Source organism: Linderina pennispora, assembly GCF_002104995.1.
Source record: "Linderina pennispora strain ATCC 12442 chromosome Unknown DL89scaffold_1, whole genome shotgun sequence".
Lineage (NCBI taxonomy): Eukaryota > Fungi > Kickxellomycota > Kickxellomycetes > Kickxellales > Kickxellaceae > Linderina > Linderina pennispora.
The window spans coordinates 567,793-590,755 of NW_024468249.1; the positions used below are offsets into that span (position 1 = coordinate 567,793).

Genomic DNA, 22,963 nt, shown 5'->3' on the forward strand with positions numbered 1-22,963 from the left:
ACAAAAGACCACAGCTTTTGAATTCCAGCCGACACAGCAGGGATATTCAAAACCAAGGTGCGGTCTAACACCCAGCTGGCAGACAGTCCACTCACTCCTAGAGTGGAGAAGACATTTGAGAGCCAATGGGTCCCGATGAGCATTTGCGTTCCTCCCTCCAGCCATGTTCAGAGCGTCACTTATCAAGTGATGTCGCCACACGCCAGTGGTGGATATTTAAGGTCTGTTCTATCCAGTCGGTTCTCTTCCCCAAATTGCACCTGGCCATATGCGCACAAGCGTATGTCAAACGGACCACCAAAACGAACTGGCTCCAATAGGTCAGAATTGTGCGAATGGAAGCTGGACAGCAATGGCCTCGTTTTAGCCAAAAGGCGTTGCTGCAACCAACCTCCACACTGCTCTCCTCAAAGAGAACAAAGTAGGACGGTGCACAACTGGACGCTTCGCGCATTTGGCTGTACGTTGCTGGCAACTCTGGGCCGGGCTAGTGTGCTGGACATGGGTGAGCTGGCAGCACCAGGGCTGCGCTAGCACATGAATGCATCCACTTGCAAGAAATTGGTGAGCACTCGCGATCAGAAAAAGATCGTGGAACAAAAAATGCCAGTGACAAGTATCCTCGTATGACAAGCGGTAACTGATACGGCAGGCTGGGGGGGGGGAAGTCCGCTTGGTGAGCATTGCAGTGAATAGCTTTGGGCGAGAGCAAGTGTTGGTCAGGATTCCGCTTTGGTATTCGAGAAGCACCAAGTATCCACCAGTATCGTCATGCCTGGCGTGCCGGCTTATGCCTGACTGACGGTATGCGCTTGGATTCTGTCTGAGGTCGCTTTGCAATCGGCCGAGAAACTCTCTTGATGCATGGTAAAGCAATATACAGCGGCGCCTGGGGTATGGCCAGGGCCGTTTGGTGCGCATCGCTTCCGGCCATACTGGTATTAGATGACCTTTTGCTTCAAGCAGCGCCCGTCCCTATGCTGCCAGATGTGGCCATGGCTCAGGAACCGGCTCTGCACCGGTGGGATGATCAGCCTGGCATGGATCGGCTCTGCATGATTGTCTTCTGGAGATAGTCACAGGTTCTGCGGGCAAACTTATATCCTCCCCTCTCCGCTTGTCGCCGCGCGTATTCTCACGACGCACCAGCAAGATAACGAGCCAGAGGGTTTGGATTACTAATAACAACGTGACTCTCGCCCCCTTCTCCGGGATTCAAGCATCTCTCTTCCACTCCCCCACATCTTCACATCCACAGAAATCGCACTATTTTTTTAGATTCTCTTATTCACCTGGCTATGAGCGACAGCAGTATTCAACTCCCGCCATCGGACATCGGACAGCACAAGGTACGGGTCTGTATCGACCGCGGTGGCACATTCACCGACTGTGTCGGAGTGTTCCCAGTGCAGGCATCGGAGAAGCACCCGACTGGCGAGCGCACAGTGGTTATCAAGCTGCTGTCCGGAGGACCCGGCGCACTACCCGGATGCACCGCGCGAGGGAATCCGGCGCATCCTGGAGCTGGCTACCGGGCAGCCGCATCCGCGCAGCACGCCGCTGGACACCAGCAATCTGGAGTCAATCCGCATGGGCACAACTGTGGCAACCAACGCGCTGCTGGAGCGCAAGGGCGAGCCGTGCGCGCTTGTCATCACCAAGGGATTCCACGACCTGCTGAAGATCGGGAACCAGGCGAGGCCGCGCATCTTCGACCTGTCGATTACCAAGCCCGATGTGCTGTACCAGGATGTGGTGGAGGTGGACGAGCGGGTGACTCTTGTCGGGTATACAATGGACCCGCGCGGAGTGCACGCCAACGTCGACCTCACCAACGCCATCGAGGGTAAATCGGGCGAGTTTGTGGAGGTACTGACGCAGCCCGATTGGGACGCTGTCCGGCAGCAGCTGCAGCAGGTGTATGACAGTGGGATCCGCAGCGTGGCCGTCTGTCCTGATGCACTCGTATACGTTTGTTGCTCACGAAGAGCAGGTGGGCCGGATCGCAAAGGAGCTCGGGTTCACCCACATCACCCTGTCGTCGTCGCTGGTGCCCATGATCAAGATCGTGCCGCGCGCACATTCAGCTACTGCCGACGCGTACCTGACGCCTGGAATCAGACGGTACGTTGATGGGTTTGCGGGCGGGTTTGATGCAGGGTTCTCGCAGATTCGTGTGGACTTTATGCAGTCGGACGGCGGCCTTGCGCCGGTCGACCAGTTTTCGGGGCTCCAGGCCATCCTGTCTGGGCCAGCAGCAGGTGTCGTTGGGTACGCAGTTACCTCGTTCAACAAGCAGGCCAAGGTGCCGGTGATCGGATTCGACATGGGCGGGACCAGCACCGATGTGAGCAGGTTCGACGGGCGGTTCGAGCACGTCTTTGAGACGACCACGGCAGGCGTTACCATCCAGGCGCCGCAGCTGGACATCAACACGGTGGCAGCGGGAGGAGGCTCTCGTCTGTTTTTCCGCAACGGGCTGATGATGGTAGGGCCGGAGAGTGCCGGTGCCCACCCTGGGCCAGCCTGCTACCGCAAGGGCGGGCCGCTGGCGGTCACCGACGCCAATCTGCTGCTTGGTCGGCTGCGGGCCGAGCACTTCCCCAGCATTTTCGGCGAGACCGAGGACCAGCCGCTGGATATCGAGGCGACCCGCAGGCTGTTTGCTGAGCTGGCAACGACCATCAACGAGGAGATGCGTCGCGAGCGGCTGGCGGTGGGCCAAGACTACGAGGACAAGTCGCTGGAGGAAATCGCGGCTGGGTTCCTGAAGGTCGCCAATGAGACAATGTGCAGGCCGATCCGCGCCCTGACCGAGGCCAAGGGCCACGATGTGCAGAAGCACGTGCTGGCGTGCTTTGGCGGTGCCGGCGGCCAGCACGCATGCGCTGTCGCTGCCAACCTTGGCATCCGCCGGGTATTTGTCCACCGGCTAGCGTCGGTTCTGTCAGGCGTACGGGCTGGGTCTAGGCTGAGGTTGTCGAATGAAGAGCAGGCGCCGGCCGCCGACGTGTGGGGCGATAGCGCCAGGCCGGCGGTGCTACGCAGACTCGATGAGCTGACGGCTGCATGCCAGACGAAGCTGTCGGATCAGGGCTTTGCCGGAAAGCAGATCAAGATCGACCGGTTCCTCAACATGCGCTACGAAGGCACCGACACGGCGCTGATGGTCCCTGAGCCCGAGGATGGCGACTTTGTTGGCCAGTTCGAGGCCATGCATCCAGCGTGAATTCGGGTTCATCCTGCGTTCGCGCAGCATCATCGTGGATGATCTGCGTGTGCGCGGTATGGGGAGGCTGTCTGAAACCAAGTTCGGCCAAGTATACGACGAACTGCGCGACCTGCCGCTGACAGCTGTTGAGCGGTCGACGAGCCACAAGGCGTTTGTTGAGGAGGTGCCTGTGTACTTTGACGGCGGGTTCCAGCAGACGGCCATCTTCCGGCTCGACAGCCTGGTGCCCGGCGAGGTTGTCGATGGCCCGGCGATCGTGCTTGACCGCAACAGCACAGTTCTGGTCGAACCCGAGTGGTCGGCGACCGTGACATCGGCGCAGCTGGTTCTGGAGCGCCAAGGCGACAATGCCCAGCATGCCCAGGTGTCGACTGATCTGGACCCGATCCAGCTGTCGGTGTTTGCGCACCGCTTCATGAGCATTGCCGAGCAGATGGGCCGCACACTCGAAAAGACCAGCGTCAGCACCAACATCAAGGAGCGGCTGGATTTCTCGTGCGCGCTGTTTGACCAGCAAGGCAGCCTGGTGGCCAATGCGCCGCACATCCCTGTGCATCTGGGCTCAATGTCGCATGCGGTGCAGTTCCAGCTCAAGCGCTTTGCAGGAGATCTCTCCGAAGGCGACGTGATCATGGCCAACCATCCGCAGGCCGGCGGGTCTCACCTGCCGGACATCACCCTGATTACGCCTGTGTTCAAGGACGGAGAGATTATATTCTTCGTGGCCTCCCGCGGCCACCATGCCGACATTGGCGGGATCTCGCCGGGAAGCATGCCGCCGACCTCCAAGGAGCTGTTCCAGGAAGGCGCCAGCATCATGGGCATGAAGATTGTCAAGGGGGGCGAGTTCCAGGAGGCCGAGGTGGTCCGTGTTTTGCTCGAGGAACCAGCCAAGCACCCTGGATGCAGCGGCACGCGCAACCTGAAGGACGTGGTGTCGGACCTCAAGGCGCAGATTGCCGCCAACCACCGCGGAATCACCCTGGTGCACCATCTGTGTGCCGAGTACGGACTGCAGGTCGTGCAGGCGTATATGGCCCACATCCAGCGCACTGCTGAGCTGGCGGTCCGCTCCCTTCTGCGCGAGACCCGCGCCTCCCGGGGATCCGGAAAGCTGTCTGGCAGCGACTTCATGGACGATGGCAGCCAGATTGTGCTCAATGTCGAGATCTCCGAGGACGGCAGCGCGGTGTTTGACTTTACTGGGACGTCGCCGGAAGTCTACGGCAACACAAATGCTCCACCGTCAGTCACCTACAGCGCCATCATCTACTGCCTGCGCTGCATGGTGCAGAGCGAGCTGCCGCTCAACCAGGGGTGCCTGGCGCCCGTCACGGTCATTATTCCCGATGGCTCGCTGCTGTCGCCATCCGAGACTGCGGCTGTTGTCGGCGGCAATGTGCTGACGTCGCAGCGTCTGTGCGATGTCATTCTGTCGGCGTTCGGTGCTGCCGCGGCCTCTCAGGGCTGCATGAACAATCTGACATTCGGCGTGCCTGTCGTTGAGGAAAACGGCCAGCGCCTGGAAGGCTGGGGGTACTACGAGACCATCGCCGGCGGTCATGGCGCCGGTCCCTCATGGAGCGGACAGAGCGGCGTACACACCCACATGACCAATACACGGATCACCGACCCCGAGATCCTCGAGCGCCGGTACCCAGTCATCCTGCACCAGTTCTCGCTGCGGGCCGGCACAGGCGGCCAGGGGAAGCACCCGGGCGGCGATGGATGTGTGCGCGATCTCGAGTTCCTGGAGCCCATGAGCGTGTCTCTGCTGACTGAGCGCCGCGTGTTTGCGCCGCCGGGCCTCAATGGCGGCGGTAATGGCGTCCGCGGCATGAATCTGTGGAAGCGCAAGGGAGAGAGCGGCCTGAAGGAGCTGAACATGGGCGGAAAGAACACTGTGTTTGTCAAGCCGGGAGACCATATTGTCGTGCTCTCCCCTGGCGGTGGTGGCTACGGGGGCATCTGATGCTCAGTACTAGCGCTTTGAATGCCTTTCGAATACATAATTAATGCAATACGACTACTCGTCATCGTCATTTGACACCCGGGTCTTGTCGCCAAACTCCCGTGGCAGCTTGCCCGCAACAAACTCGAAACTGAACGGCCCGACCCCACCGGTTTGGTCTACTCTTCGCCCAACCATGTGCCGGTACTCGCTGGAGATGTCGAGATATGCGTTTGTCGAATACGCCGTGTGGCTAAACTTTTCTGTCAAGACGCCCATGTCGACCAGCCTGCTGATAATATACCCGCAGTCGTCTGGAAGCATCGGAAACAGCTGTGCCTGGTTATTCTCTCGCAGCTCGGCGACGCCAGGGACCTTGTCCAGAGCATACCCACGCCAGTACTTGAACAGCTTTGCCAATGTCAGACGCTCGTCGCCAGCAGCAGCTATCAGGTTGACTAGTGAAATGACCCTGCTAGTGCAGTCCACATTTACAATCTGCGGCATCTGGCGGCAGAAATCGCACACACCGCATGCGCCAATGTCCCCAGCCTCCCCTCCAACATTGCCCTCAAGCAGATACGACTGCAGGACACTCTTGCGGCACCGGTGTCGGCACTCGGCGTAGCTGACCATGGCCCTGGCCTTTTGCAATCCCTCCACCGACTGGTCGTCGAATCCCCAGCCGGCAAGCTTGGCCGAATCCATCGAGCGGTAAAACAAAACGCAGTCCGCCGGCCCACCGTCCCTGCCCGCCCGGCCCGACTCCTGGTAGTAGTTCTCCAGTGTCTTTGGCGCCGTAAAGTGGGCGACAAACCGCACGTCCAGCGAGTTTATGCCCATTCCGAATGCATTGGTCGCCACAATAACCTGCATTGTGCCGGCTCGCCACATGTTGTGCAGCTGCTCTTTCTTGTCCCGCTCCAGCGCGCCATAGTACAGCCCGGCGGAGAACCGTCTGGTTTCGTTGTCGTTCAGCAGCACGGCGATCTCGTATGCGTCGTTGCGAGTCGCGCAGTACACGATTCCGCGGTCGGTTGCGTGGTGCTCGACAATCCACTGCAGAAGCTGCATCTTCTGCTTGGCCTGGTTGTCCTTTTTACGCACAACGCTGTATCTCAGGTTCGCCCGCCATAGCGGTGCCGTATAGACAATGGCGCTGGGCCGGTTGTGGCCGCCCTCAATGCCCAGGATCTTGCGCACGCTGTCCAGCACCCGCGGCGGGCAAGTCGCCGAGAGTGCCATCAGGGGCACATCCGGGAACATGTATTTCAGCATGCCGAGCTTGTGGTAGTCGGGCCGGAAATCGTTGCCGTACTCTGACGCGCAGTGGCACTCGTCAATGACAATGCGCGACAGCTTGCCTGCCGCATAGACCTTCTCGAGCTGCGCCAGCAGCTGCTTGCCAGAGACGATCTTCTCGGGCGCCACATACAGCAGCCGCAGACCGTCGGGAACCGGTGCGTCGGGATCGGTCAGAATCCCGTCCATAGGCACGCCCCGCTGCCGCCTAGTCTTTGGAATGTACGCTCTGATCTTGGCCCTGATTTCAACTGCATTGCGCGACTCGGACGTGAATGCCTCGGCATCAATCCCCAGCTCCCCGAGCTGCATGACTTGGTCGTCCATCAATGCAATCAGCGGCGATACAACCAAGGTCAGCCCCTCCGTCATCAGCGCCGGCAGCTGGTAGCACAGCGACTTGCCACCGCCTGTCGGCATAATCACCACCTCGTCGCGATTATCCAGTGTCGCGTTGATCACAGCCTCCTGGTTGCCGCGGAACCCATTGATATTGAATACGCTGCGCAAGGAGCGCGTGGACGCGGTCCGACCACGGCCACGAGCTGCCCTCGTACCCGGCCTTCAGCTTCTCGTTGTGGTGCTGCTGGACATTGCGCGCCTCGTCGTCAATCTTCCCATCAATGGCCGCGATCTGCTGAAGAACACGCCGCTTCTGGTGCTGCAGACGCGCTATCTGCGTGTCGAGCTCCGAGAGCTTGTCGGCCAGCGCTTGGCGTTGTGCTGCGAGCTCTGTTTTCGGCCGCTTTGCCGGCACTATCTCTACAAAGTCATTGTCGTCGCTGTCAGAAATGTACAGCGGCTCGGCCATTTCACCACAAAAATAAAAAAGGAGGAAGGTATGGTGGGAGGGGGAGCTGGGAGACACTGAGGGGTTTAGGACTGTCCTGCGACTCGTCCTTGACTCTCGCGGCTCCCTGCGGTTCGCCTGAGCCGATCTGTGAGCTGTGTTCCCCGCTCAGAAATTGCCTCAGTACCCTTGGCTTGCCTGCCCCTTTCTCCCCCTCGTTCGACCTCCTCCTTCGCCTGCACTTCTTTATCATCTATTGTTGTCATGCGGTCCTTGTTCGCCCATGGTCTGTGCCAGCGCATGATCCCCCGCAATGCTGGAACGCGGCCCTACTCATCAGTGACTGCATGGGGCGCATATGTTCGCCAGTTCACTGCTACTGCCCCGCCTGCCGATCTGCCTGGCGCCGAAGCCCACGCACAGCTGACTCCGGCCCAGCTGTCGCTTTCGCAGCTGTTTGGAAAGGACGCCGATGCGCTATCGATCAGCGCTATGGGTGCGGGTGTCCGCCACGCGCTTGTTGCTGCCACTGCTGATGATAAGACCGATATTGTTGGGTTTGGACTGAACCGGTGCAGCCAGCTAGGCCAAAGTACCGGCGACCAGACAGATGCAGTCCGACGGTATGCTGTCACTGGCAAGGTTGTGCAGATGGCGTGCGGGCGCGAGCACTCGGCCATGATTGTCGAGCAGAAAGGCGGCTCGCGGCAGGTACTCGTATGCGGCAGCAACTCGTTCGGCCAGCTGGGACTGCCCAGGGCTGAGGCTGATCCGCCAGCCCTCCAGCACTCGCAGCTCTGCAACCTCGCAGCCCTGGACGGCGTCCTGGAATCCGGGGAATTGCCGGCCAAGGTGCAGTGCGGGCTGGACCATACGCTGATCCTGACAACGGCCGGCCGCGTGTTTGCCATGGGCTGGGGCGCCGACGGGCAGCTGGGCAAAGGCCCCGGATCCACTGCCGACCACTGCACGCCTACCCTGGTGTTTGGCTTAGAGTCGTCGCCGATATCCGATATCTCATCGTCGACCGACTTCACGCTGGCAGTGTCTGCCGACCGCAGGCTGTTTTACTGGGGCAATGCTGAGTACGGGCAGTGCATGACGGGCGAGAAAATCGACCGCGTGCTGGCTCCCATCGAGGTGCCGTTCGCCTCGCCTATTGCTGGAATTGCTGCCGGCGGCGCACATAGCCTGGTGCTGGACACGCTTGGCCGTGTCCATACGTGCGGGTACGGTGCACTGGGCCTGGGGCCGGAGATTATTTCTGTGCTCCAGCCAACCGTTGTCGAGGGTGTCAAGGATATTACGCATGTTTGGGCTTCAACCGATCGCTGCCTGGCTTTGGACGACCGGCTCCAGGTATTCTCATGGGGGCTCGGTAATTCTGCCGGCAGGCTGGGTGCGGGCCACGGCGCGGAGAATGTCTTTGAGCCGCAGAGACTGGACAGTATTGGCGCCTCTGCAATTGACCCAGACCTGGTCGCAGTGGGCAACGACATTGCTCTGCTGGCCACCAACAACCCGACAGCTGCGTAGTCACACATTCACTAGACACTACCATAGCCACAAAAGCTTTCCAACTGTACTTCATAAGCGAAGAGAATATACACAAGCGCATGTCTATATCACGAAAAAGATATGCCTACTTTGGTGGCTGGATCCGGCTCCGCACGTCCGAGGGCAAGGCGCGCCCACGCACGCCTCTGCTGAGGCCACGCCCACGCACCCGTCCACGTCCGCTCGCAACACCTCCACCCCTGCCAATCCTGCTACCAGCACCTGTGCCGGCTGGCCGTGGCAGGCCGCGGCTTCCTGGCCGAATCCCCGCATGCACAGGCGGCCGTCTTGGGTTCTGCTGGTGGCTCGCAAGAGCCTCTGCTCTCCGCCTCTTCCTCTCCAGCTCCTCGGCAGCCTCCTTCTCCCGGCGCTCGGCCTCCTCCCGCTCCCTCCGCTTCTCCTCCTCCTGGCGCTCAAGGTCACGCTGCGCCAGCTCCGCCAGCTTTTCTGTGTCCTTGCTGCCGCCCTGCCATGCGTCATTTGCCAGGAACGACAGGTTGTGCGAGGTCTGCGACAGTATGCGCACCCAGGCGTCCAGAAGCTGCGTGGTCTGGCCCACATTGCTGTTGAAGTACTTTAGCTGGTGCTGTACGTTCTCGAGGCCCTGGTTCATTTTGCTGAGCGCGCGACGCACACTGCGCAGTTCTTCTAATTCGGCATCGGCTGGTTCGCTGGTGGCAGAGCGCGGCGTTGTTATCGCATTGTCTTCCACGTAGCTTTCGTCAAGAATGCTGTCGTTGGCCGTGCTCATTTGCCTGGTGAATGCGAAGAGATTAGACAAAAGTAAGAAGCGAAAAGATTTTTTTTAGGAAGAGAAAAGGCGCCAATCCAGGTCGTGCCCAAAAACACGAGCATTTTGGTATCATTGAGAGCGCGTTCACAGACCCACCCGCGCAGACCACCACACGAGCGACGCGTTGACGGATGGCCAAGCCCGCGCACACCGTGCATGCCTTCACTCGCCTGCAATAGCCTGTGACACTGGCACAGTAGCTGCATTCAGAATCCATCACTGTTTGCACCCAAAAGTGAGCAGCCCGCGTGTCTAGGGTATATGTTCTAAACACTTTCTATCTAATATGCGCATGTCAATAAACATACCGCACATTTACATACCCATCACTTTACTTTTCAGGCATGGAGGGACATGTGGATCTCACGTCAAAGCAGTTCCAGCGGCACAAGCTATTTGGCAAGGAACTGCCCCTGCTCATGTACGGATTCGGCGACGTTATTTCGCCGCTCCCTGAAAGCGTCAACGTCCTGGAAGACATCTTGGTTGACTACATCAACGACACATGCATCCAGGCAGCAAAGGCTGCTGGTAAGCGCGGACGGGTGACTGTCGAGGACTTTAAGTTTGCACTGCGCAAGGATCCGAAGAAGCTGGCCAGAGTGGAGGAGCTCATCGCTATGAATAAGGAGATTGAGACCGCGCGCTCGCTGTTCTAGAGACACTATACTATGGGATACTTTTATACACTACCCCTGCGAAACACCGAAGGCTGGAGGTGAAGTACCATATCCACTGTAAAAATACCTATCTAGTCGTCTTCACCCGGAATAAATCGCGTCTATATGTAGTGGGCGCTTAATGTCTTGGCCCGATATTTTACAGGCTGGTAGTGGGCGAAGGCTACGAGTAGGCTTCAGGCACAAAAGCGTGCTTCTGCTTTTTGGGTCTCTGTCTCTGGACTACAAGCCTGTCCTTGGTGGCCGAAGTATCATTCGCCAGCATTAAAGACAGTAAGCTATTTCAGTTGACATGGGGCTCACAGCCGCAAACATCTCGCTCTGCATGGCAAGTACGAACGATCATTTTCAAAAGGCATCTGCCAGCTTTTTCTTTCAGGTTGGATTTGAGCATCGGCCGAACCCCCTTGACAGGAGCTGCAATCAATGATCCGCCGTTTGTCCAAGCCTGCCAGATACGTGCAGCCACGCAAGCCGTAGCGTACACTACTCGTCGCACTGCTACCTCGCACGCGTGGAAAATGCCTGATCCCTCCTCACAGGGCTCCTAGGCCCTTAGCCACAAGCGAGATTCCCTGCGGAGACCCAAGTTTCTAATTCTTGGCAGCTCATAGTGCAATGGCCTTCAGAGCGAGCTGCTGTCTCGAGAATATCTGCCCTCCTCCCCAAACCTGTGCCCAGATGCTTCGCCACATTGGAGCAACCGACAGTACATAGGCAACGTTATTAATAGCTGTTTAATGAGCGTGGCCGCCACTTGCTGCCCAAAAACGAAATACAGGATACACGGCGCCTTGGGGAGAGACAGATGGGACAATTCCAGATAGTTGCATGCTTTCTGGATATCCACGGCAGGCAACAGTGCCGAATCTACCTCCGATACCTTCGAGTCTAATTTATGAAATTGGCATTGAACAGCACCGTGGGTCAGCCAGCCACCTTGTTTAGCACACTCATGAACGTACACATTCGGCATGTCTCCTGAAGGTTAGGGGGAAAACAATATCCACCGCAGTTCCGCTGACGATCTACAAGCCAGCACAGATCTCACTCATTGCCAAGACGGTCATTATTGGCACTTTTTTAGCTTTCGGTACTGGAGACGCTGACAGAGCACCTCCACCCTGGACCACACACGTCCTGGTATTCAGGCAGATAGGTCGGGATTGCTACTCTTCCTAGGGCAGCCATGTCGAGTATAAAATGAGCCGAACACCAGGTCCAGTTAAACAGGATTTCAACTTCTCTTTTTTCGTTGCTTCAATACACCATATCCACTGTCACATCGGCCAAGTGCCTTTCATAGGTACCAGCCCTGCATTTCTATTTTGTATTTATTCAACAAGTGCATATTGTATATACATACCCAATTCCTCTCATATTTGTATCGATTTGAGTTTCGTCAGCAGTACTATTAGTTCACTGCAGCAAACATACAGGTGGCTTAATGCAGGTACGTATGAGAAGATTTGTTCGGTAAATATGAAACTCGTACTAGAAAACTATAATACGAAATGCTCCAGCACACTCGTACTATTTGCAGTTGCTCCGCGTTGTCCCTCGCTGTAGTATTATTGACAGGTATCTCCAGCTATGTAGTTTATGCCGGTAATGCTTGCTCATTCGGCTATTATATTTGCCTGCCTTTTAACAACAGGAACATGGGAGAGGCTGAGAGGAGGAAATTGCATGCATCATGCCATCGTCGGCGTTTTTTGGTGCCCAATCCACGGGTACATAGTCAAATGCGAAACAGCTCTCATGCTCGGAAATATTTGATGCAACACAGATGTATCAGGACCTCCACAAACTAGAAGATACATACATTTAGCGGCGGTACTTATAGTCGGACTACCTTGTCGTTATGAGAAACATTTATTTCTTGAACCACAAGTAGAAACCAGATTACTCTTTACAGCTATCAAAAATCGACCATGCGTGCAATCATATATATCTTGGCAATTTTCTGTGCTACACTCGCTTTTGCTGGCCTAGTTCGTCGTGCGCCAGTTGACATGTCTACAGATGACTTCCTCGCAACCGAACCCCCTCTTGTCTCGCTGCAGGCTATTTTATGGGGGTCATTCAGCTTTCTCGGGTGGTCGACAACGGCGACAATGGCGATAGCGATGATACTGATACATTTAGCATTATTGAGAATACGGAAACTGCCCCATTCTCTGAGAGCACTTCCGCGACTATAGTTACAGTCACAGCAACTATTACCACTACATCTACAATCACTACAACGTCGCAAAAGACACCACCACTCACATAATCATCATTACCATCACCACAATACTGGCGATCGATCTGGCCAAGTCAAGAATAGCCATTAAGATCAACCTTTGGAGGATGCTTCACCAAATACTGATGTCGCTTTTGTCATCCATATTCCATCTGCTGCACATGCATCTCCATCAGGTGCACGCTAACTATACCAATTCCATGGCTGAAACGCAGTTAGGCGATTATATGGCTATTCTAGACATAAACTGAAATACAGGTAGTGTCTGCACGACTTTCAAGCGGTATGTTTCAGTTGTTGATTGGCTACTAGTTGAACAAGGTGCGTCATTTCTCAAGTTTTTACTCTACTTGTCTTTATCTTTAGCTTTATCTTTATCTTTACCTATATATAAGATTTTATAGTCCAAAAGTGTCCGACTGTCTGCTAGAACCTTTTTAATTAAAAATATCCCTTTTAAACCTCAATGCGAGTTTGGGTGACTTGCTCCGTAAACTCCGTTTGATCTTGTGCGGTATCTGACCTCGTCGGTGAAACTAGGACGAGTTGTTATTGTAGTGGTCACAGGTCTCCACTAGATATCTCCATTGGTTCAGTGCAAGAGCTGCTCTCGTTGTCGGTCGGCCTGATAACTTCCATGGTGTCATCATGGTGGTCATCACCGGCTGCGCAACACTCTTAGGATATCTATTTATGAGCACCTATTGAATAAGGCCATATAGCTCTTCTAGCGGTCATGCAATATTTGTGGGTTTATTTTATAAATTAATTTGGCTTATGAACATGCGTAAGTGGTAGTATTTGGGCCACAATGGACCCAGTCTGTATAGACTGATTCAAGAGACGGTATCAGTGCTAAGGGCCCCAAGAACCATGCAAGCCAGATCATTATTAATAAAGAGTTCTTAATGCTATGCATACGCAATACAGCAAAACTGAACAGCATCATTTCTCTTCTTACTTGCCTATTGAATTTCTCAAATGAATATTACCCGCAGCACTACTGTCATAAAGACATCACTTGGTGGTATTGGCTTCCGTGATTCTATGTTGCCCCGCCTAGAGCAATTTGTACACAGCGTCAATATCATCAAAGAGCATACATACATGCTTGCACGATGGATATTACTCCATCAACTAGCTGGCGGGGATGCTTTTGACCCTTCAATACCTATGAAAAAGGGATTCTTTCGTTCAATTTATTTATTCATTTATCGTAACCTGAAGGCGAAGACTGTCATATCTGCCGAGGATTTCGTTAGCCGGAAGGACAGGTCAGAACTGTCGAGCGCAGATTTCGGTGATGTAATTAGATACCATATTTATGATTATCTACTACATAATGGCGATATCGAGCTACATAGCGCGCGGAATGAATCAAGTAGCAACATATGTGGATACCGAGCTGCTAGCATCATACAAGAACAACATTGTGTTGCACTATGGCAGTTGCCTACAGCGGATTCTGGCCAAATTGATTGATATTCGCAGCCACAAAAACACACTGCACAGTACAATGGGCAATGTGTCCAAGGCTGAGTTCAATGACGCATGTCAAGTGTGTATTTGTACACCTGCACAGAAGCTCCGCCAGGCAGTTGCCTCTAGGCACCCTGATCGCCATTGCACCAACAATCATCCGACACGTTCAAATGACCGGTTCGCCGTGATGCTCTTATCGACGTGTCAACCCATGCTGACTAGCAACCGAGCTCGCATCGCGAGCAGAGTGTTTCTAGTATAGGGAATATCCTTTAAACTGCTCTATCCTATGTACTACTTTTTTGAGACGCATAACTGGAGATAATCATACACATTATCCTGTCATTCGATGAGCACTTATGATTTGCTCTAGAGAATCTGTAGCTCTCACCGATGTTGTCATTTGCTATTCCAACTAATAAGGTACAGGATCAGACACTAAACACAACTGGTATCTATATGCTTGAATATGTTCACCCATGGCTAACAGTATGTAGCCATATCGCGCAATACCCCACCTGGGAACTCGTTCATCCTTGCCAAGGATGAACTATTGCATAATGCAGCGCGCACACTAAACGCAATAGGGCGTATTTCAAGGCTCTCATACATCTATATATGTGTTACGAGAAGTGGTAGTGCCAATCTTCAGTGATGTGGCGGCGAATATAACTTTGGGATTAGTCATGCCACAACAACATAAACGAGAAAGGATAGACAGGCTGCTTATACAAGTCATATGTTATACTAATCACGATGTTTCCGCCCGCTGTAGGCGCTAAAAGTCACCACAATTATGCAAGACAAACAACGCTTATATCGCATAGAGGTGGGCTCATATCGCAAGCGCGGAGCACTCAGGTATATACCAAGTCTAATCTGAAAGCCCTAATCAGGATCACATGCACTTATGCAATCCAGCAGCTCCCTACTTCACAGGATACAGCAACCCACATTACTAGAGTCTCTGTTGTTAATACTAATTGCTACTAATTGTGCAACAAGCTATACTCATGTCTACAACACTCTCATTCTCTGCTCGCTAAATTGCCTTAACGTTTGGAAACACTATATTTTCTGCTTGACCCACACACAACTAATACTATGAGGGCGATAGTCGAGTCAGAAGGCAGGCTGATTGATTATGGTAGCCGCTTGGTGACGCTGAAGATGTACATCGGGAGCTTAGTTTTCCTCCGGTATCCCAAAGGGGAATACACGTTCCGCTGGCCGATGCGACTGGTAGAGGGCATACACAATGTTCCCCAGCCAAGTACTGTTGGTTTCGAAAAAGTGTACAAGCGCATTATTAAAGAAGAAGACCTGAAGAACAAGAAGCTTCTCCGCTGCTTTTCCACTACTATAGCCTTCAAGGCTGAATACCAGGGAAGAGATGTCTTTGTGAAGTATGCTCGCGACGAAGACAAGGTGACGGCTCTCATCGCTGAATCGGTGATAGGATTTAGATTCCTCCCAAAGCACGCATATATACAGGAGTATCTCGGAGTCACACCAAACGGCCTGGTCTCTGAATACTTCGAAGGAGAGGAGCTTTCGATGGTGGACAGCCTATCGGATGTGGGGAAAAGCAAATGCCTTGCGGCGCTGAAGGTCCTCCATGACAAGGAGATAGTTCATGGCGACTTGGGGCCGCAAAACATCTTGGTAAACGGGGATGAGATCAAACTGATCGACTTCTCCTACGCGTACAGCAAGACATGGAATATCGACCATGCATACGAAGACGGCTACGTACACTCCACCCCCGCTGCCGAAGTCGAAAAGCTAACTGAGCATCTGAAGAAACTAAAAAGCAGCTAGTAATTTTTTGAATATCTATAATCCGGTACTGGCTGGTATGGTATTCAATAGCCACATAGACCAAGTGTCAGGGACACGACAAAGACACGTAAAATTGACCTTTTTAGTGGCAAAAGTGATTAACTGATAAGGTATTAGTATGGATCATACAGCTTGGGGGAAAAGACGAGCCATCGCAGAAACAGGGATGCTGTTGTGTTTGTTGAATGTGTGGGGATTTTAAAAGGTATATTTAATACTGAAGAAAAGAGAGAAAAGGGAATAGATGAGTTGCGCAGGAGAGTTTTCAATACGGCCGTCTGTGCAACTTATCAGAGGCTCGATGTTGCCTCTATTGTGTAGGCTGTAGCAAAGGTCTCGTTGGCTCCCGGCTTGCCGCCATCTGGTTCGGCTGACATGTCGACGTCACGGACAGCCGCAGTGGGCGCGCAACATATTAACTATATCAATTCCATGGCTGAAACACGGTCAGGTGATTGGGTTCGAACGTGTAAATCTATATGAAAACAGTGCTTTTGGGTGTCTTAAATGAGAAATTTTTCGTTTACATCTGCATGTCAGCGTCTGTCTCTTCCGGCTTGGCGTCGACTGTGAAGACAAACTCCTCAGGCAGACCATCGACATGGGTAATTTTGATGATGCTGTGGTCAGGCAGCGAACCGCGGATGATCTCCTTAGAAATCGCAGTGACGAGGTTCTTTTCCAGGAAGCGGCGAATGGGACGAGCGCCATACAGCGGATCATAGCTCTCCTTCAGCACATGGTTGATACCCCCATCATCCATGGTAAGCGTGATGTCGCGCTCAGCCAGGCGCGATTCGATCTGGCTCAGCTGCAGACGTACCACGCTGCGCAGGTTATCGTATCCCAAGCGGTTAAACACGACGATCTCGTCAAGACGGTTGAGCAGCTCTGGGCGCAGTGTACGGCGCAGGTCGTTCATGACCAAGTCCTGAACACCCTGGGGCAGCACACCGGTATCGGTGAGCGACGGGTTGAGCTGCGATGTGTACTCAAGGATCTTGTCCTGGCCGATGTTGGATGTCAGGATGATCACGCACTGAGTGAAGTCGATCAGGCGGCCCTGGCCGTCGGTCAGTCGGCCATCGTCGAGTACCTGCAGCAGAATGTTAAGGACGTTGGGATGTGCCTTCTCGATCTCATCGAATAGGATGACGTTGTACGGCCGCCTGCGCACGATCTCGGTCAGCTGGCCGCCCTCCTCATAGCCGACATAGCCGGGTGCTGAGCCAATCATGCGCGACACAGTGTGCTGCTCCATATACTCGGACATGTCGAGGCGCATCATGTACTTCTCGTTATCGAAGAGTTCGCGTGCCAGCGCCTTGGCAAGCTCCGTCTTTCCGGTTCCTGTGGGACCAAGGAACAGGAACGAGCCGGTGGGCTGGTTAGTGCGAGCCATGCCGGCGCGCGACCGCAGAATGGCGTCGGCGACAGCGTCAATAGCGCGGTCCTGGCCGACAACTGATTTCTTCAGGCGCTCAGCCAGGGTCATCAAGCGCTCGACCTGCGACTGCGTCAGGCGCTGCACAGGGATGCCGGTCCAGCGGGCGATGACCTCGGCAACCTGGTCAGGCCCAACCACCGAGCTCAGCATCTCCTCCTTGATCTCCCCGCTAGCAACCTTGGCCTCGTGCTCGGCCTGGCGCCTGTGCAGCTCCTTGAGGTGGCTCTGGAGCTCAGGAATCGCGTAGAACTCCATATCTGCAGCGCGCTCAAGGTCGTGGCGACGGCGCGCGTCTTCGGCCTTCAGACGCAGCTCGTCCATCTTCTGGTTTGCGCTGCGGATCTCGTCCAGGAGACCCTTTTCAGACTCGTAGCGCAGCTTGAGCGGGCGCAGTTCCTCGTTGATCTGTTCAATTTCCTTGCCGACTGCTTCAAGGCGCATGCGCGAAGAGTCGTCCTTTTCCTTCTGCAGTGCAATGCGCTCGATTTCAAGCTGCTGCAAACGGCGCTCCAGGTGATCGATTTGCTCGGGCTGCGAGTCGAGCTGGACGCGGGTCCACGCCATGGCCTCGTCGACAACATCCAGGGCCTTGTCAGGCAGGCGGCGGTTGGTGATGTAGCGGTCGGAGAGCTGGGCAGCAGTGACCAGCGCGGCATCAAGCACCTTGACGCCGTGATGGCTTTCATAACGCTCCTTCAGTCCACGCAGGATCGAAATCGTGTCCTGTACGGAGGGCTCCGAGACATTGACCCTCTGGAAGCGGCGCTCAAAGGCGGCATCCTTTTCAACATACTTCTGGTACTCGTCGTCGGTGGTAGCGCCGATGACGCGCAGTTCGCCGCGGGCCAGCATGGGCTTGAGCAGGTTGGCGGCATCCATGGCGCCATCGGTCTTTCCGGCACCGAGCACCAAGTGGATCTCGTCAATGAACAGGATGGCGCCGCCCTCACACTCGGTGACCTCCTTGAGCACAGCCTTCAGGCGCTCCTCAAACTCGCCGCGGTACTTGGCGCCGGCAATCAGCGCGCCCATGTCCAGTGAGAACAGGTGCGTCTGGAGAGTTTTTGGCACGTCATTGGCGACAATGCGCTGCGCCAGGCCCTCGACAATGGCGGTCTTGCCTGTACCGGGCGGACCGGCCAGGATCGGATTCGACTTGTTGCGGCGGCACAGCACGCGGATGACCTGCCTGATTTCGTCGTCGCGGCCGATGATGGGGTCGATCTTGCCGCCCTCGACCTGCTTGATCATGTCGACCGCATACTTGCTCAGTGCGTCAAAATTCTCCTCGGCGTTCTTCGACGTGACCTTGCGCGACCCGCGCGTCTTCTTGATTATATCGCGCAGCTGCTTCAGCGAGACGCGGGCGCGATCCAGGATCTCCTGCACCGATCGTTGATAGGTCAAAGCCAGGAGGAAGGTGTCGACAGCCACCAGAGAGTCGCCCATTGCCTGCATCTCCTTCTTGGCTTGTGGCAGGGTGTCAAAGAAGCTGCGGCTGAAGCCGGGCTCGGGCGGCGCGGGGTCCTGCGCGGGAAGGCGGGCGATCGCGCTGCGGACTGCGCGCTCAAACTCGACCGGCTGTGCACCGACCTTGTCGATAATGTTCTTGAGGTAGCCGTCGTCCTGCTCCCAAAGGGCGAGTAGGAGGTGGGCGAGATCAACTGTGAGGTTCTGGTTCTCGACGGCCAGCGCCATCGACGACTTGACAGCCTCCAGCAGCTTGTCGGTGTACTCTTCTGCGTTGAATGACATCTTGGGCGTGTGGGCGTGTACAGGTATTTACAAAAGGATGGATAGTGTGTGCACTCTAGATAAGAGAAGAAGAAAAAGCGTATAGTGTAGCAAGAAAAAACTTGTTTGCGTGTCTCCCGGCTGGTAGGCAAGTGGCCAGGTCCCTTTTATACTGATTGACAGTGACGTTGCATTCCAAGGACTGGTGTCCCAGCAAGCACTGGAGGCGCCTAGAATATGCTGGATGTTACACCCGCAGCTGTGCGCGATGCCCAGTGAGCGGGGCGGCGAGGTGGTGTCCATGTGTGCCGGTTGCTTTCTACGTCAATGGCAGTGCTGCGTCCGACCTATGTGTCCGCCCGCGCACATTGCCAATCATCCGCCACTGGTCCTGGCAGCCTTTGTGCCAGAAGCATCCAGATTCAGCTACCAGCTATCAGTGGTCAGACTTGTGATTAGCGGATCACATGAAGTCTGATCACCTGCCTTCAAAACCGCAATGTTGGCAGTATTGCTTTATTGGCTTGGGATCGGGGGTCGGCTGAGCTGTCCCAGAACGTGAAAGTGGCAGCATCGAAAAGCCCCCAGCAACTGCAGCTTCAGGCTTCTCAAAACAGCCAGCGGCCGTCACCACTCACCCTTTCTGTCTCTTGATAGTTCCACTTTTCGTCAATTTCACACCAGATTCCATTCGCCATGTCTGAAGCCGCCTCTACCGGAAACGCTGCCTTCGTCACTGCCTCGCAGGAGGTCACGAAGCTGAGCACTGCTCCCTCGAACGACATCAAGCTGCAGCTGTACGCCAACTTCAAGCAGGGCATCAACGGCGACAACACGACTCCTGCCCCGGGCTTCATGGACTTCACCGGCAAGGCCAAGTGGAACGCCTGGACTGCCCTCAAGGGCACCAGCAAGGAGGACGCCCAGGCCAAGTACATTGCGCTGGTCGAGGAGCTCAAGAAGACCCACGCCTAAATCCACATAAATAGCATTTGGTTTCTGGCCGGAAGGCACTAAATAAACCTCCCTTTTGGCCTACATGATCAGTGGCGGAGACCGGGCACTGGCTCCGTGGTGGTCCGAGTATGCCAGCAATGAGCTGTGCGGGATCTGGCAGCCGCCCATGGGCCAAGGCTCGAAAGGAGCGGCGCATACAGCTGAGGGCGCATGCTGCAGCACGGGCGGTGATCAAGTGACACTGAGATTTCTCCACCGTCTGTGCCCGCGCCGCTGCTCGACTTTTGCGTTGTTGGCCCACACCCGGCGGCCCTTGTCCCCCTTTACTTCCCCACCTTGCTTGATAACAAACATTCCTCATTACGTTTCAGACAAGATGAATTCAAACAACGGGTTTGCGGATTTCGCCAAAAAGTTCAACACACTAGGCGACAACATCAAGAAGGCGTTCAACGACGGGCCGCTGGGCAACACCCCGCGGCGTGCGCCCTCGTCCTCGGATGACGTGCTTGGGCTCGACGCCGAGGCGTTCCGCGAAGCAACCATAACAGGCAACGACGGCGGCGAGCTGGCCACGTATGTCAACGAGAAGCTGGTGTTTGAGGCAGGCGTGGACTACGAGAGCCGGCCGATTCTAGTGTTCTCGGCATGCCGGCTGCTGAACCCCGACGTGGTGGACTACGACCGGCTGCTGAATCTGATACAGTTCCGGCTCGACGACTTTGTCGAGAGCGACTACACGGTGGTGCTGTTTGCGGCCAATGCGCGCTACAAGCCCAGCCCAAAGTGGCTGTACACGGCGTACCGGCGGCTGGGGCGCAAGTACAAGAAGAACCTGAAGGCGCTGTACATTGTGCACCCTGCAAAGTGGGTGCAGTTCCTGATGACGGCAATGAACACAATGCTGAGCCCAAAGTTCGCCAAGAAGGTCAAGTGGCTCGACACGCTCTCGGAGCTGGCCCACTTTGTGCCCATCGACCAGATCAACATCCCGCCCGAGGTCTACCAGTTCAACGCAACCAAGGAGGCCGAGATTACAATCCCCAAACACGTCGGCCCGGCGAGCCGCTACTTTGGCGTGCCGCTGGAAAGCCTGATGGGCACTCACGGCGAGTTAGGCTTGCCGGCTCCGGTGGCCGACGCACTGGACTACCTGTATACGCATGCGCTGGAGGTGCAGGATCTGTTCCGCCGGTCGCCGGCGTCGGCTACGCTGCTCAAGGTTCGCAGTCAGTACGAGTCCGAGGGCATGGCGTCGGTATCGTATGCCGTGTGGGGCGAGCACGTGGCTGCAGCCATCCTGAAGACCTGGTGCCGTGAGCTGCCGCAGCCACTGGTGCCGTCGCACTACTACGAGCTGATCCGGCTCATGCCGAACCCCGACAGCCAGCCCGAGCCAGCTGCTGCATATGTGCGCGATGTCATCCTGCCCGCACTGTCGGATCCGCCGTGTGTGGCGCTGCTGCTGGCGGCCCTGTTTGGTCTGCTGCGTGCTGTAGCCGACCATGCAGCCGTGAACAATATGACGGCGGCCAAGCTGGCAGCAGCGTGGGCGCCCAATTTTGTGCGCTCGTCGCAGCCCGACATTGACATTTCCATGTGTTCGGTGACTCGTTTCTCCGACAACACGCATGTGCGCCATGACAACAGCGACAACGAGGACGACGACGACGACGACGAAGAAGACGACGAAGAAGAAGACGATGACGACGTGCTGGATCTAACTGCCCGTGACGACGAGAACCGCCCGAATGTTGTGTCGCTGGCCAAACTCATGATCGACCAGTACCAGACCATCTTCAAGCCGACGCTCGAGGCCGCCGAGGCACAGGCGAAAGAACAGGCCGCACAGCGGAAGCCGCCGCCCAAGCCTGTCCGTCGCAGCACACCACGCGGCGATATTCCACCAACCAAGCCCCCGCGCCGCACCCCGCCCACGGCACAGCCCAAGAACGACGACAACAGCCTGGTGCAGGCCAGTGACGAGGATATTGCTGCCCTGGCGGAGGCCATGGGCAGAAGCGACTTGGTGGAGTCGGCGACGCCCAAGCCTGTGTCGGCCGAGGATATCTCCAAGCGCCTGCAGGCCGAGCACGAGGCTGCGGCCAAGGCACAGGCAGCCAAAGAGAGCAACCCCAAGGGCGATGACGACGACGAAATCGTTATTAGCGACTTTGTCTAACGGCTCGCCATTTATGGATATCCGTCCGCATTCTACTTTCTTCATAATTCCCCCTTAAAATTACCCAATTCCGCAACAACTGACTCCTTCGTTCGCAGATGGCTGAGCCGTGCTGGGCTGGGCGCTGCTGTGAGAGGACCCCTCGCTCTGTGCAGCACGCAGTTCCCGAAAAACCTTAACTGTGGCTCACGCCTAAGCCGCAAGAATGCAGCCCGTGCCATATGCAGAGCCGGTATTCCTCATGGAAGGAACCGGGAGAAGGGGGGGTGAGGCTTTGCACACTAAAATAACTCTCTTTAGGACCAGCCAAAGGAGGCAACACAGAACCACACGTCAATCGAACGTCGCAGCATGGACACAATCCACAATGCGTCGCTGAGACAGAGGCAACAATCCTCGGCTCGAGAACATCTCGAATGCCGGGACGGCCGTGTCTCGGGGAGGAATAGTGTGAGGTGGTGCTGAGGCGCACACAGCAGAGCAGTGACCCGCGTGTATGGATCGTCCTCGCTTTGGATGTTTTGAACTAACAGCCAAATCGCCCTGTGTGCTAGCCCAGCTTCTCCAGCGTGGCAGATCGCAGAGGCAGAGAAGGCCATTTCCAGCGCACAACCCGGCTACTGTGCCGGGTGCGACAGCGTAATAACTAGTATTGCTGGGACAATCAAGAAGCGGGGGATGGGACCAGAAATCAAAGAAATGAACGGCGAAAACCGGTCTGACACTTGGAAACCAATTGCTACTGTCGCAGCATTAGCAAAGGCAC

At 55.6% G+C, this 22,963-nt stretch overlaps 9 protein-coding genes across 9 annotated transcripts; 6 read left to right on the top strand and 3 right to left on the bottom strand.

Annotated features, from left to right (window-relative positions):
- The first annotated feature begins 1,233 nt into the window (after nt 1-1,233).
- On the top strand, nt 1,234-5,267 carry DL89DRAFT_263808 (5-oxoprolinase). Its single transcript, XM_040885990.1, has 4 exons — nt 1,234-1,448; nt 1,471-1,947; nt 1,991-3,196; nt 3,225-5,267. The coding sequence occupies exons 1-4, from the start codon at nt 1,299-1,301 to the stop codon at nt 5,202-5,204; spliced, it is 3,813 nt and encodes a 1,270-aa protein (XP_040747016.1). The 5' UTR covers nt 1,234-1,298; the 3' UTR covers nt 5,205-5,267.
- On the bottom strand, nt 5,259-6,995 carry DL89DRAFT_219537 (ATP-dependent DNA helicase; the record flags this gene model as incomplete). The annotated part of the gene is made up of 1 exon (XM_040884398.1): nt 5,259-6,995. A coding segment is annotated over one exon (1,737 nt), but the record flags the coding sequence as incomplete, so codon positions are not given.
- A 506-nt stretch (nt 6,996-7,501) lies between these two features.
- On the top strand, nt 7,502-8,945 carry DL89DRAFT_263809 (RCC1/BLIP-II protein). Its single transcript, XM_040885991.1, has one exon. The coding sequence runs from the start codon at nt 7,540-7,542 to the stop codon at nt 8,809-8,811; it is 1,272 nt and encodes a 423-aa protein (XP_040747018.1). The 5' UTR covers nt 7,502-7,539; the 3' UTR covers nt 8,812-8,945.
- DL89DRAFT_263810 (uncharacterized protein) lies at nt 8,676-9,876 on the bottom strand. Its single transcript, XM_040885992.1, has one exon. It carries the CDS (start codon nt 9,443-9,445, stop codon nt 8,918-8,920), a length of 528 nt encoding a protein of 175 aa, XP_040747019.1. The 5' UTR covers nt 9,446-9,876; the 3' UTR covers nt 8,676-8,917.
- A 57-nt stretch (nt 9,877-9,933) lies between these two features.
- On the top strand, nt 9,934-10,613 carry DL89DRAFT_263811 (transcription initiation factor IID, 18 kDa subunit). Its single transcript, XM_040885993.1, has one exon. The coding sequence runs from the start codon at nt 9,970-9,972 to the stop codon at nt 10,282-10,284; it is 315 nt and encodes a 104-aa protein (XP_040747020.1). The 5' UTR covers nt 9,934-9,969; the 3' UTR covers nt 10,285-10,613.
- A 4,260-nt stretch (nt 10,614-14,873) lies between these two features.
- Nucleotides 14,874-16,083, top strand: DL89DRAFT_263813 (uncharacterized protein). The gene has a single exon (XM_040885994.1). The coding sequence runs from the start codon at nt 15,140-15,142 to the stop codon at nt 15,854-15,856; it is 717 nt and encodes a 238-aa protein (XP_040747021.1). The 5' UTR covers nt 14,874-15,139; the 3' UTR covers nt 15,857-16,083.
- A 118-nt stretch (nt 16,084-16,201) lies between these two features.
- DL89DRAFT_263815 (P-loop containing nucleoside triphosphate hydrolase protein) lies at nt 16,202-19,180 on the bottom strand. Its single transcript, XM_040885995.1, has one exon. The coding sequence runs from the start codon at nt 19,077-19,079 to the stop codon at nt 16,401-16,403; it is 2,679 nt and encodes an 892-aa protein (XP_040747022.1). The 5' UTR covers nt 19,080-19,180; the 3' UTR covers nt 16,202-16,400.
- A 535-nt stretch (nt 19,181-19,715) lies between these two features.
- DL89DRAFT_263816 (acyl-CoA-binding protein) lies at nt 19,716-20,098 on the top strand. The gene has a single exon (XM_040885996.1). It carries the CDS (start codon nt 19,755-19,757, stop codon nt 20,031-20,033), a length of 279 nt encoding a protein of 92 aa, XP_040747023.1. The 5' UTR covers nt 19,716-19,754; the 3' UTR covers nt 20,034-20,098.
- Nucleotides 20,099-20,317: 219 nt separating this feature from the next.
- Nucleotides 20,318-22,500, top strand: DL89DRAFT_263817 (Rho GTPase activation protein). The gene has a single exon (XM_040885997.1). The coding sequence runs from the start codon at nt 20,392-20,394 to the stop codon at nt 22,195-22,197; it is 1,806 nt and encodes a 601-aa protein (XP_040747024.1). The 5' UTR covers nt 20,318-20,391; the 3' UTR covers nt 22,198-22,500.
- Nucleotides 22,501-22,963: the final 463 nt, after the last annotated feature.

Coding starts and splice junctions, on each gene's coding strand:
- DL89DRAFT_263808 (XM_040885990.1), top strand. CDS start 1,299: ATGAGCGACAGCAGTATTCAACTCCCGCCATCGGACATCGGACAGCAC. Junction 1,948..1,990: donor GTGGGATCCGCAGCGTGGCC/GTCTGTCCTGAT, acceptor GCTCACGAAGAG/CAGGTGGGCCGGATCGCAAA. Junction 3,197..3,224: donor AGCCCGAGGATGGCGACTTT/GTTGGCCAGTTC, acceptor CCATGCATCCAG/CGTGAATTCGGGTTCATCCT.
- DL89DRAFT_263809 (XM_040885991.1), top strand. CDS start 7,540: ATGCGGTCCTTGTTCGCCCATGGTCTGTGCCAGCGCATGATCCCCCGC.
- DL89DRAFT_263810 (XM_040885992.1), bottom strand. CDS start 9,445: ATGAACCAGGGCCTCGAGAACGTACAGCACCAGCTAAAGTACTTCAAC.
- DL89DRAFT_263811 (XM_040885993.1), top strand. CDS start 9,970: ATGGAGGGACATGTGGATCTCACGTCAAAGCAGTTCCAGCGGCACAAG.
- DL89DRAFT_263813 (XM_040885994.1), top strand. CDS start 15,140: ATGAGGGCGATAGTCGAGTCAGAAGGCAGGCTGATTGATTATGGTAGC.
- DL89DRAFT_263815 (XM_040885995.1), bottom strand. CDS start 19,079: ATGTCATTCAACGCAGAAGAGTACACCGACAAGCTGCTGGAGGCTGTC.
- DL89DRAFT_263816 (XM_040885996.1), top strand. CDS start 19,755: ATGTCTGAAGCCGCCTCTACCGGAAACGCTGCCTTCGTCACTGCCTCG.
- DL89DRAFT_263817 (XM_040885997.1), top strand. CDS start 20,392: ATGAATTCAAACAACGGGTTTGCGGATTTCGCCAAAAAGTTCAACACA.